At 42.5% G+C, this 12,794-nt stretch overlaps 1 protein-coding gene across 10 annotated transcripts in view; it reads right to left on the bottom strand.

Annotated features, from left to right (window-relative positions):
- Positions 1-12,794, bottom strand: part of DAB1 (DAB adaptor protein 1) — a 3,348,596-nt gene that overhangs the window by 67,576 nt on the left and 3,268,226 nt on the right. For 7 of the 10 annotated variants that reach the window (XM_069232585.1, XM_069232581.1, XM_069232583.1 and 4 more), the window contains one exon: positions 10,974-11,082. In XM_069232585.1, coding sequence (XP_069088686.1) covers positions 10,974-11,082 — 109 coding nt within the window. The remainder of the gene's footprint in view (positions 1-10,973; positions 11,083-12,794) is intronic. The other 3 variants (XM_069232587.1, XM_069232589.1, XM_069232590.1) reach the window with 1 other exon arrangement.

Raw genomic sequence — 12,794 nt, 5'->3', positions numbered from 1 at the left:
TGGTGGACAGAGTTGCCCCTGGGGGGGGAAGGACGAAAGTCACACCCCAGGGGTGGAGTCGGCAACACCATTGTGTTGGCCCTGGTGGTACTATCTGCCCATTGCAATACATCTGTGAGCAAAGTAAAGTTAGGTGTTGCACAGATGGTGTCTGTAGATGTGGAGAAGGGTTCCCCATGGGTTAGCTTAGTGGGCCCTGAGAGTATGGACAGAGGGATCCAACTGGAGTCAGGAAGGCGTAGAACTGGAACATGCCCCTGCTGTTGTGGGCCTGGGTCCCTGTTCTATCGCCCCAATCAGGGAAGTACATCAAGGTATTGATTGTTCTCCCCTGGCTTTAGGCTGGTAGGGGGTCGTGTTGGACTTTTGCTTATGCAGGGTCATCCCCAGACTTTTTTGCCTCCTGCCTCCTATATTTTTCTGACATGTTGCTGTTGGCTTTTCAACTCTGAGCACTTTACCACTGCTAACCAGTGCTAAAGTGCATATGCTCTCCTGTTTAAATTGTATGTAAGTGGTTTATCCATGATTGGCATATTTGATTTACTAGTAAGTCCCTAGTAAGGTGCACTAGAGGTGCCAGGGCCTGTAAATCAAATGCTACTAGTGGGCCTGCAGCACTGGTTGTGCCACCCACATAAGTAGCTCTGTAATCATGTCTCAGACCTGCCACTGCAGTGTCTGTATGTGTATTTTTACACTGTAAATTCGACTTGGCAAGTGTACCCACTTGCCAGGCCTAAACCTTCCCTTTTCTTACATGTAAGGCACCCCTAAGGTATGCCCTAGGTAGCCCCAAGGGCAGGGTGCAGTGTATGGATAAGGTAGGACATATAGTAATGTGGTTTATATGTCCTGACAGTGAAATACTGCCAATTTCGTTTTCACTGTTGCAAGGTCTGTCTCTCTCTCATAGGATAATATGGGGGCTACCTTTAAATATGATTAAAGTGTAGATTCCCCTAGAGAGTAGATGGACATGTGGAGTTTGGGATCCCTGAACTCACAATTTAAAAATACATCTTTTAGTAAAGTTGATTTTAAGATTGTGCGTTTGGAAATGCCACTTTTAGAAAGTGAGCATTTTCTTGCTTAAACCATTCTGTGACTCTGCCTGGTTTGTGGATTCCCTGTCTGGGTCAGTTTGACAGTTGGGTTGTTTTTCACCTCCCACCAGACAGTGACACAAAGGGAGCTGGGGTGTGATCTGCATTTCCTGATTAGCCATCTCTGCTAGGAGGGAGGGGTGGAGTGGTCACTCTCATCTGAAAGGACTGTGCCTGCCTCTGACAATGCTGTCTCCAGCCCCCTGGTGTGTGTCTGAGGCCTTGCCTGGGCAAGGCAGGATTTCACAAGAAGGTGTGAGTCCCCTTTGAAGAAAGGTGACTTCAAAGACTAAAATGGGTATAAGAAGGGCACCCAAACTTACAAACTTCAGAAACACTTCTGGAATCAAGAGGAACCTCTGCCTGGAGAAGAGCTGATCGCTGAGGAACAAGTGCTGCCCTGCCTGTGACTGTGCTTTGTGGAGCTTTCCTGCAGTGCTGCTTCTGCCAGAGTAAGAGGGCAAAGACTGGACTTTGTGTGCCTTCCATCTTGAAGAAGAAATCTCCAAGGGCTTGATGTAGAGCTTGCCTCCTGTTGTTGAAGTCTCAGGGATAGCAAAGACTTCTTCCTGCCAGCACCTGGAGTCTCTGGAGAGACCCCTACTCTGCTCTGTGGTGCCCTTCCAGTTCCTGGGACCCTGAAAGGAGAGGCTGGCAGCCTAAGGACAAAAATACACGCACCGAGCGCCGTGCGGAGAAAAGATCGACGCGAACCCGATCGCGGCTGAGAAAACGACGCGACGCCGACTCCGCAGCTGAGAAACGACGCCGCAGGAAACGCGACCGGAGAATCGACGCCCGGAGCAGGAGAAACGACGCGCAGCATCGCTGACGAAGGCTGAGAGATCGCAACCAGCGCCGCGGGACTTTCGGACCGTCGCGTGGCTGGCTTTTTCGACGCGCCTCGCCGTGCCGAGCTGTTTTCGACGCATATACCCGTGCAGGGTTATTTTCGACGCACACCGCCCGTGCGGGGTTATTTTTGCCGCAAACCAGGTACATTTTCAAGCTAGCAGTGCTAGTGTGGTGTTACAACTACCTAAAGACTCTTTTTATTTTAAACCTTTAAAAAATCATAACTTGACTTGTGTATGTTGGATTTTTGTCGTTTTGGTCTTGTTTTGTCTAGATAAATATTTCCTATTTTTCTAAACTGGTGTTGTGTCATTTTGTAGTGTTTTCATTAAGTTACTGTGTGTGTTGGTACAAATACTTTACGCCCAGCACTCTGAGGTTAAGCCTACTGCTCTGCCAAGCTACCAAGGGGGTAAGCAGGGGTTAGCTGAGGGTGATTCTCTTTTATCCTAACTAGAGTGAGGGTCCTTGCTTGAACAGGGGGTAACCTGACTGTCAACCAAAGACCCCATTTCTAACAGCTCTTGCACAGAATTACACTTTCCAAAGACCAAAGGACAGGTCCCACTTTTCTACCTCCTCAGGTGTCAGTGTCTCCCTGTTGTTAATGGGTTCTCTCAGCCAAAAAGCACACACTGCAAACCTTTCCTCGGGCACTCATTTTTTTAACTGACTTCATGCTTTGGAATGACTCAAGAAAAAGTGGATGAATTGAAACTGAGGCCAGACATCCAGGGAACCTATCATCCTCAAATTAAAGCCTAACAGAAGGGAATAACTAAAAGAGGTAGAGACTAATGACACAAGGATGAAGGTTAATTGAATTCATTTTGCTTTTTTCAGTTAATAAAATTAATTTAACTTTTATTCAGTCATTACAGGTCCCCGTGATGTGATGTCTTGAGCTGACTGAACGGAGCAAATTGGAGTGCCACTTTGATGGTAGCAGTTGGATCATCCTGAAGCAAGTTGTCTTTTTTGGTTTACACTTGCATCATGTTTTCTGAAAAAATCCTGGGCTTCTGAGCTAGTACTTTTCTAATACTTTAAACGTGGTTCCACAAATAGATCCGTTGCACATTCGGAACAAATAGTTAACAAACTAATGTGGAAGGTTCCCATTTTCTTACTCCTACTGGCACCTCCTCACAAGTGCTGCACAAAGTATTTAAAGCTCCATGATATTCTAATAATAGAATTCAAGATATGGGGTTTTATTTACAGTATGGTACATGATTTTTGAGCCCAGTGGCATGATGGGGGCTATCGCCTCCACCTTACCGAGGTACAATATTACTGTAATGCAGTCAGGGAAATCTACGCCTTTAGTGGGGTATACTCTATGATGGCTCCATCACTTTAGTGGAGGTTTGCCGAATGAGAACCATGTTTACTATGCCATCCTGATAAAAATATTTTGTTTTTGATAAATGAACTCCCGGAGCAGGTGTTTAAACTTGAAAAAGAAAACAGTCAAAGGCCCACACAATAACTGAGTTTTTTCCCTATATGTGGTCGGCCTGGGATAATTTCCCTGCCAATCCTGTGCAGTTTCTATCCCCAATTTCAATTGGGATGACTGTCACTTATGATCTGATGGACCAGTGATGGATAGGTCATCAGGCCAGCAAAGAATATGCCATCAGAAACCAAGCACTTCTACCAACTCTATGTAGAGAAGATGATCAAAACATTCAGCAGAGCGAAAGCACTGCAGATTTGAGATGGCCCTCCAGCTCTCCAAACTCTAAATTACCCCCTTAGACATTTGTGGCCAGATGTATGAAAGCATTTAGCATTTCTTAATTGACTGAATCACAACTTCAGTCCATTAAGAAATGCTAAATGGCCTTTCTATATGTACAAAGGCATTTAGGGATTTCCTAAGCACATGTACAAAGCATTTCCTAAATGCGAAAGGAGCAGTTAGGGAAGATGTAGCCATGTGCAATTTTAAAATATACACCAAAAATGCATTTTTTAAAGTTACATGTAGCTCGCACATGCCCCTAGGGCATTTGTGCACATTAAATGTGCACCACATGTTTTTGGGGTGCATCCAGAGGGGCCTTAGGGCCATAGTCACGCTTGGTATGGCAGTTCCTATTCTGTGATCTCCTATTAGGAAAACACAAATTAGGAAATGCAAAGCCATTCCTACCCATGGGCCATTAGGCTCATGGGAAGGAATGGTTTAGCATTAGGTAATCACAATTTTTGTACAATCCATTTTGCATTTCCTAAATAGCGATTTCTAAGAGTCACTATTTAGAACATGCAAAATGAGAATTTTGTACATCTCGCCCAAAATCCCTTATCATGGGCTTCTTTTTCTTTGTATGTGACAAGCTGAAAGGTTTCATTACTCAGATGTTGTGAAACAGTGTTCAAAATCAACTATGTTATGTGTATTATTAAAGCTCACTATCACCTTCAAGGGTGCTGAGCAGGTGTGTGCCTAGCCCTGGTTTTTGGTAGGTTGAATAATTAAAAAGCCAGGTCTTCAGCTCCTGACAGATTTAAAAAAGCGAGGAGTAGGCTTTGATGTGTTGCAGAGGTTGTTCCATGCTTTGGGAGTGTTTTAAGACTCGTTAAAAGCCAACTGGTTAAAACATCTAAGCAACTAGGGATTCTTTTTGAGTGAATCTATCTACTTTCGTAGTCTGTCTTACCTTTGCTCTTCACGAAGGATCTTACAACTCAGTTTTATGCTGAGTCCATATTGGTCGCCTGTGTTGCTCAGGCATTAATTAACCTTAATTTTTAAGTGCAAACTGAAGAAAATATCCCAGAATGAACAAACAGCAGAAAAAGTGAGGGTTCTATCAAATCATGAAAATGTATAATGTTTTTATACTGCTCAGTCTACCGGAATTTGAGGATGATTTACTAAGGGATGGGCACGCGATTGTGCGGCATAGCACAGTTCCATGCCGTGCTGGTAAGCTTTTATACCGGTAAGTAAGGCATAATAAATAACACACAAAGTTTGTCATGATCTGTTATGTTAAGAACCTGTGTTAGTCTTAATTCTTTTTCTACAACTATAACATGTTCAATTTTGTTCAAAATTATGAGTATTACACAAATGATGCTTTGGTGATGCCCTAAATAAAAATTATATATCATTTATACTAATGTATCATGCTCCATGCATTTGGCAATCTCCTTTGCCATTTTCTATAAGAAACATTCTCCCATGTGCAAAAATTACTTGAAAACTGTAAGCATATGGAAAAATAAGCAAAAATTCCTCTAAGCAGGTGATAACCAACATTCAGAATTTATGCAAGATTACACTCGCATAAGGAACCATATGCCTGGGTTTATCTAATATGAACACATTTGATCAGCTACATCTTCTTTCTGAGGCTTAGCAGGCTAATTGGACATTTGTTGTACTTTTAAATTTTCTCACGTACTAATTAAAAAACCCATTTAAATTTATATTATAACACTATTTTGGAAACCAACTATGAATATACATTTTTAGGAATAGCACGTTTTTGTATTTGCTTGGGTGGGATGCTGTATTTAATGCGAATCTAAAATTCTAATATTTGTTATTCCTCTTCTCCAACCCTTGATGATTTCCTCCTTCCTCGTTATAATCGAGCCCAGACTTTTTCTCTATTCATCTATGATCTGTTCTGTAAACAGCCGAAGTTGTCTCTTTGTCTTTTCTCCCAATTAGCTTCCACCTCCAAAAGACCTTTCTATGAGGAAAACCGTTTTATTATAAGAGTTTAGTCTCAAACCTAACCCTAGATAAGTGTTCTCATGAGAACATTCCCATCAACAAGCAGCTCCCGAAGAGGCAATATTAAGCACAGAGATTTTGCTCACAACACCCTAACTATTCCCATACTCATTAAACACATTGCACAATAAATGTGCCCTCTTGTTCTCAGTGAAGTCATTAAAAAAAAAACTTACACTGAATCAGTACTTGTTCTATAGGTAGTGTAATCCTCATATTCATAAATTATGACAGCTCTCGGGCCTTAATAAATTACATACTAAAGGCCCTCATTACGAGGGGCTGGCTAAATTAGCCGGCTAAATAGGCCAGACTTCCCAAGCTATGGAGCTACAATACAGTAGTGGCCGCTGTTAGGAAGGAGCAGGGGGGTGGGGGCAGCAGAATGTGGAGCATGGGTGGGGGGGCAACGCACGGAGAGTGGGGAGTGCAATAAAAAAAAACATAAACTTACCTGCCGCCTCCATGTTCTGCCACTCCATCCGCCTCTCGTCTTCTTCCTCCCTCCCCACCCAATCCAGACACTTCTTTCATGCTGTTACACAGCATGAAAGACGCACTGGCATAGGCCTGAGCAGGCAGAAATGCCACTCAGGGAGGGAGTGGGACACTGCTCTTGGTGGACAGCCAGATGTAGATTTCTAAGTAAAAATGTCAGTTTGGCCGGCCTTGGATGGCCGGCCAAACTGACATGAGCATTGAGAAGTGCACCATCAGTCCTCCTCCACTTGATGACGTGGAGGATACTGGCCCGCCCCACCCTACAAAAGCAGAAAAATGAAGGGATTATAAAATACTTTTAATATCCCTTTGTTTTTGTGCTTTCAGCAGCGGGGTGATGCTCCTCTGCCATAAGGCACCACATAGCATGCATTCAGAGGGAACACATTTTCTTGCAAACAGAGTTTGCCTAGAAAAGGTTTGTGTGACTACAATAGAGTATTTTCACCAATCTTCCTTTCTATATCACTGAAGGTGCGTGACAGAGACACTTCTCAGGTACATCAACAGCATATCTTCCTTCAAAAGCCAATTAAATAGGGTTAGCAGGGGTACTTCGTAAATCTGCCAAGAGCTCTCTGTTTTATATGATGTTTTTTTTTTTTTGCCTAATTCACTCTCCACCAATAGCTTTTATATTTATAGGCACAGGTGGGATAATAGTGGTGTTTTTTTCAATCCATGGAATAGCAGATGCAAATTCGGGCATACATTTGCATTTTCTGCTGGATTGCATTTCCACATTGAAAAAAGAAAAAGGTGTGGATTATGATCCTCTGTCCAATAAGTGTCATAACAATATTCCTCCCTCACCAGGCTTGCAATAGCAAGCTTACATTATTGAGAGGATTTCAAAACACATCTTTAAGAGGCTGTTAAGCTTCTATTTAAGGGTCGCCAATGTCCTGCCCCTCCTATAGCTATTAAAGAAGAACTAGCGCGGATAGGCTTTTTATTCCACCGGGCAGTCCCCCGGTGGGTTACTATCCTTGGAGGCAAGTTATGAAAGCCCAAGGCTACTGGTGACCCTGTCATTTTCCTTTGTTCCCCAAGGTTAATTGCAGCAGGCATGGGACGCTGGAAGAGAGAGAGAACGTGGAGGGCAGACTGAAAGATATAAAAGTGAGAAAAGTAAGACAGCTAAGAAAAAGAAAATAGATGGATGGAAAGAGACTGATAGTGCAAGAAGACAAATAGAGCGACCTGGTTTGAGCTTTTTTTGCCAGGGTTGCTTGTGGTTCACCAATCCGACGCTAAGAAGATTAATAAAGATCTCTACGCACAAAATCGTAGAATCATCTGTATATCTTGCAGCACTCTATGTAGAGATTTCTATAGCTTGTCAGTTATGTTCGACGTTAAAAAAAAAAAATACACGTGTCTCAAAAGCAACAGCAATTAGGACGCCTGATTTCCTGATTTTGCGCTTTTATTTACCAAAGATTTTTGGAAACATTGGATTTCATTACGGGTATTTCTTCAAAGTCACAGCTAAAAGATGGGAACTATTTACGTGAACTAGGAAGGTCTGAGAATTCATACATTTTGTTAAAGCAGAACAAAATAAGAGCATCTACTTCTGGTGAAAGCTTATGTTTTCATCATTTGTTCACTTCTGTATTGCTTTGCCATATCACTTTAGATAACTTATTCTAATAGCACACGTTTTAATAGCATTGTTCTACTCAAACGATTTCCTTTCACAAATGTTTTATGAGTTTATGGCTGGGTGTTCAAAGATATATTACAGTTCTTCAATAGGCATATACCTGTAGATGGGGGTAATTTACATTGGTTTCTGTTCAACAGTATTTATAAAAGTTCACATTTCAGAGTGATAAATTAAGCCTCCGTTTATAAATCAGGCCCTTTGTTATTTAAGGCTGCTGTGCTGTACTCACGATGCTGTGTCCCTTTAGAGTGGATGTGCTCCCTTCATATTTTCTAAAACCTTTCAGCGTCTTTACAATCTGATTTTCATTCTTGGCTATGTGCAATGTTTTTTAAATTATTTTTTTGGATTAAAAAATCCTTACCTTTTTTTTTGTAAGATAGGTTGATGTGTATATCCGTCAGTCAAACACATTCACTGAGGTATCACTCTCGCGCAAAATTCTTGATGGTTGCCAGGGTACACGTTGTGCCACATTGGTGGCTATCAGTCACATGATCCTCCAGAGAATGGCTTATGGAACTTTACTGAACAGCCTCCTCCGGGAAGCTGATTTACAGAGTTCAAGACATGATAGATGCCTTTGAACAGATTTAGGCTCCCGTCCTATGTGACTGAGGCATGATATAGGCCCTCATTCTGACCTTGGCGGGCGGCGGAGGCCGCCCGCCAAAGTCCCGCCGTCAGGTTACCGTTCCGCGGTCGAAAGACCGCGGCGGTAATTCTGACTTTCCCGCTGGGCTGGCGGGCGGTCGCCTTCAGACCGCCAGCCAGCCCAGCGGGAAAGAGGCTTCCACGATGAAGCCGGCTCGGAATCGAGCCGGCGGAGTGGAAGCTGTGCGACGGGTGCAGTTGCACCCGTCGCGTATTTCACTGTCTGCGCAGCAGACAGTGAAATACATGTAGGGGCCCTCTTACGGGGGCCCCTGCAATGCCCATGCCAGTGGCATGGGCATTGCAGGGGCCCCCAGGGGCCCCGCGACCCCCCCTACCGCCATCCGGATCTCGGCGGTCCGACCGCCGGGATCTGGATGGCGGTAGGGGGGGTCGGAATCCCCGCGGCGGTGCAGCAAGCTGCGCCGCCGCGGAGGATTCAATGGGGCCGCGGTACACTGGCGGGACCCCGCCAGTGGTGCCGGTCCGACCGCGGCTTTACCGCCGCGGTCGGAATCCCCATTGGAGCACCGCCGGCCTGTCGGCGGTGCTCCCGCGGTCCTCCGCCCTGGCGGTCAAAGACCGCCAGGGTCAGAATGACCACCATAGTATCATGTGTACAAAATGCAAGGCTGCATTCTGAAAATAATCCACTCACAAACCAACGGGTATAAATTAGCTAAAAGTCAATTATGAAACACATTTCTTTGGAGTACGTCATCTATGGCCATGGAACTCTTCTCGAACACACTTGCAACTTCAGGACCCCCCCCCCACACACACAGACAGGACGTGACACTCATTTATTGCCTATGTTGATGAACTGATCTACCCCTCTACCCGACCATCTTACAACAGCTCCTTTTCTACCAATTGGGTTCTCTATGGCAGCCGTTGTTTCTTAATATACAGACTAGTTTTCCCTCTCTTCCTCCTTCAATCATACCAAAATATCATGTGCTTGTCATCTTTCATTAGACTTGCTTTGCTGTATGCCATGAGGAAATGTACTCACTGCTTAACTGGAGCTGGTAGATGCCTGTGCGGCTAACCTGCACTTATTTTTGGGTAATGGCACATATTATTCCTCATAAGACATTGTCCAAGAGCAAGAGAGGGAAAAACAAACACAGGGAAATTAAGAAGGAAGAGAAAGAACCAGCAAAAGTGATTTAAAGGGGCAGGGTGTGCCTGGCAGTGCATTATAGAAGATGGAATCAAGACTGCATATTTGGCACACAGACATTTAATAGTACCAATCGTGGGCTCCTAAGCAGAGCTTTGGGCATCGGCATCCATTCTTATACAAATTAAGAGCTGAATGTATTACCTTAAGCATCTCACAGTATATCACAATTACAAGACTTCTGATCTCAATACCGTTCTACTGATAAGTGAAAAATGGAAAGTTTAACAAATGTATGGGATTTAGATAACCCTGAATCTCAACTAAATTCATGAAGTTTGGAAAACGACTAGAAATAATTTCCCAAGAACCACTATTCTGGATGTCCGGCAAATTTCTAATGCCCATCCACCTTTTATCTCACTCACGCTAATGTGAAAATAATTCATTTAAACTATTTTCAAAATAGTGAAAATAGTACAGAACTGTGAAATGCTTTACTTTCATGTTCAAAAGTAGAAATATATTAGGTAAAAGTATGGCAAGAGATAATTGAACAGAGGGTCTCTTACATTAAACGTTTCATGGAAAATGACACACATTTAAAGGAATGAAGTCAAAGAGAGTATCTGTGAGCACCGGTGTTCTTCCATGCACACAAGTCTATCCAAGGCTTGAAGAAGTGCCTGTATTTCTTTGCTTACCTTGAAACTGGGAGAAGAGGCATAAAATACACCAACGATATTTGCAGATAATTATTTACTAATATAACTAGTCCTTGAAAATTTGGGTAAAGTGTTTTTGTGAGCATTGCCATACCTTCATTAAGCATGCATGTCAGAGCACATGCATGAAATACATTGGGATGTACACTGGCGGGAGAGTGGGACACTGACAGAGGGACAGTTAATAGATATAAAGCAGCATCCCAAGTTACCACCACTGCACATCTTTGGGGCAAATGTCCTATATAGTTACAAAATGCAGCTGCACTCCTTGCTAAATAAGATTAATCCACATATGTGTAAATAAAGTCTGCGTGTAAATTAACTGTGCTTAGTGTTTGTATAACAATAAATAGTTATTATGACAGGTAGTTAAAATTCAGAGTTCTCTCAGGTTAAAAAAGTGTAATATTTTATAGATGGTGAAAGTGCAGGCAATTAAGTCAGAAAGCTTGAATCCATCAATCCAAGGGAAGTACCTACATTTCTAATATTGACCAAAGAGAATTACCTACATTTCCCATATGAGAAGCTAATGCTCATCCATTATTAAAATGGGCACATTTTATTTTACCTGGGGGCAGGGCAGCAGGATTGAAAGATAAAGATCCAAACATGCCAGCAGTAGCAGGGTGCAGTTGGGATGAACATGGAACAAAGGCCTCACCTGGAGTTGCTGGAGTCTAAAAAAAGAGAATAAATAGCTATAGAAATCGAGACAGCAGAATTTGATTACAACAATGTTGCAGGCAATGATTCTTAAGCAAGTTACCAATGTAAATCCACTCAGCACTCTGGGTCCAATGCCTTAAAATCGCAAATTAAATCCATGATCGAATACAGATGCAATTTTCGCTCAGCATCTACGATGTGATCCAAGAAATTGTTGTGCTACAACAGATGTACTAATCTGTCACAGCAACAAATGACATGTGGTAGGTGTTGTAGAATCTCTATTGCAGTCCTACGGAATGAAGGCAAATACAGTGATGGAGGCCTGCGAGGGACATCACATCTCGGTCCCTGCATTTGCATTCTCAGAAGGCCCACAGGGCAGCCTCAAACCCACGAGGGAGAGAATCATCAATGTTTACAACTGTTTGAAAATATGACAATGGAAATTTGGGGGTTTATGCATCAGTCTTCTGGGCTGCTGTCTGCTTCCCTAGCTGCTGCCATGTGCAATTCACAAAGTCTACACTTTACATCACAAGAGCTTCCACTTTGCTAAATGTTCCTTTAAGCTACTATTGTCTACTATATGGTTTCTAATTCGAAAGCTCTGATACATACATTAGAGAACTGCAAGGGAGGGGCCACTCCCTTTACTATGCCTTTTCTTAGCCAATTGTATAGAAGAAGCAATCTGCACAATGTATTTGTTTTTGGTGACTTCAAAGTCTGCTGTTTTACACATTTCAGGTTCAGTGTCCGCAAACACTCACAGTACATTAGACCTTAACTCATCTTATGTAACCTCGATCTTCATACGCCTTTTGTGTGGGATTCACTACCTGTCCAATACTTGCAAATAGACAAACGATTTCAGACACATTTTTTAGATCTTAAATCTCATGACATATAAAGGTCAATCAAATAGGCGCCTTTAGATTTACCTCAAAGTGGGGCACCACTGTGTAACATGGTGGGCCAATATGTATGAAAAACTGAAGATACCACTCCTGTCCTTCACTGCTAGATTAATTTCAGATCATGTCACATGTAAAAGTATCCTCCTGGGTTAAAATGGGCTGCTCACTTCAGGTGCCTTGGCCTTTGCAGCAATCTCATTCAGACACTGCTTAGTGTTTGTAAATATGCTTGATTTAATTTTCTATTCATTTAACTATATAGTTGGTTGTTGTGGTCTTACTTCATATGCCTTATTCTTACCCTCCACTAAAGGTTCATACCAAGCTAATGATGGTGGACCAAAGACACCTTTAGGGAGTCCCTTTTGGAGAACAATATGAAGATTGCGGAGAATCATCATGATATGCCATTTGGATGACATGCAATGTGCATTGACCCGCAATGTATGCAGACAATGACCTCAATGACGCTTTGTTTCTTTTTTAACTATGCCATATATGATACTCGAGGAAGATAGCTCTAAATGCAAAAATTAGGCCAATGGAAGTTGAAATTTTAAGAGAAAGTATTCACAGGCTTTCTAACATAATGTGAAAATAGGTGTATTTTACATGACATAATAAAGTACTGTTGGTTTGTTCATTGGCCAATATATTTTCACTAGGATTAAATTCCTCTATCCGAGCTCTCATGTTGTTTTTTTTTAAATATTGAATGTATTATCAGTAAAACATGGTGCTGCACAAGGGATTCAAGATGCTAAGACCGGAACATATATACAACCATTTCATTTTGCGAGTCT

This window comes from Pleurodeles waltl, chromosome 4_2 (assembly GCF_031143425.1).
Source record: "Pleurodeles waltl isolate 20211129_DDA chromosome 4_2, aPleWal1.hap1.20221129, whole genome shotgun sequence".
In the NCBI taxonomy this organism is placed as follows: domain Eukaryota; kingdom Metazoa; phylum Chordata; class Amphibia; order Caudata; family Salamandridae; genus Pleurodeles; species Pleurodeles waltl.
The sequence above is the reverse complement of the archived record's forward strand: the minus strand, read 5'-3'. Positions and strand labels throughout refer to the sequence as shown.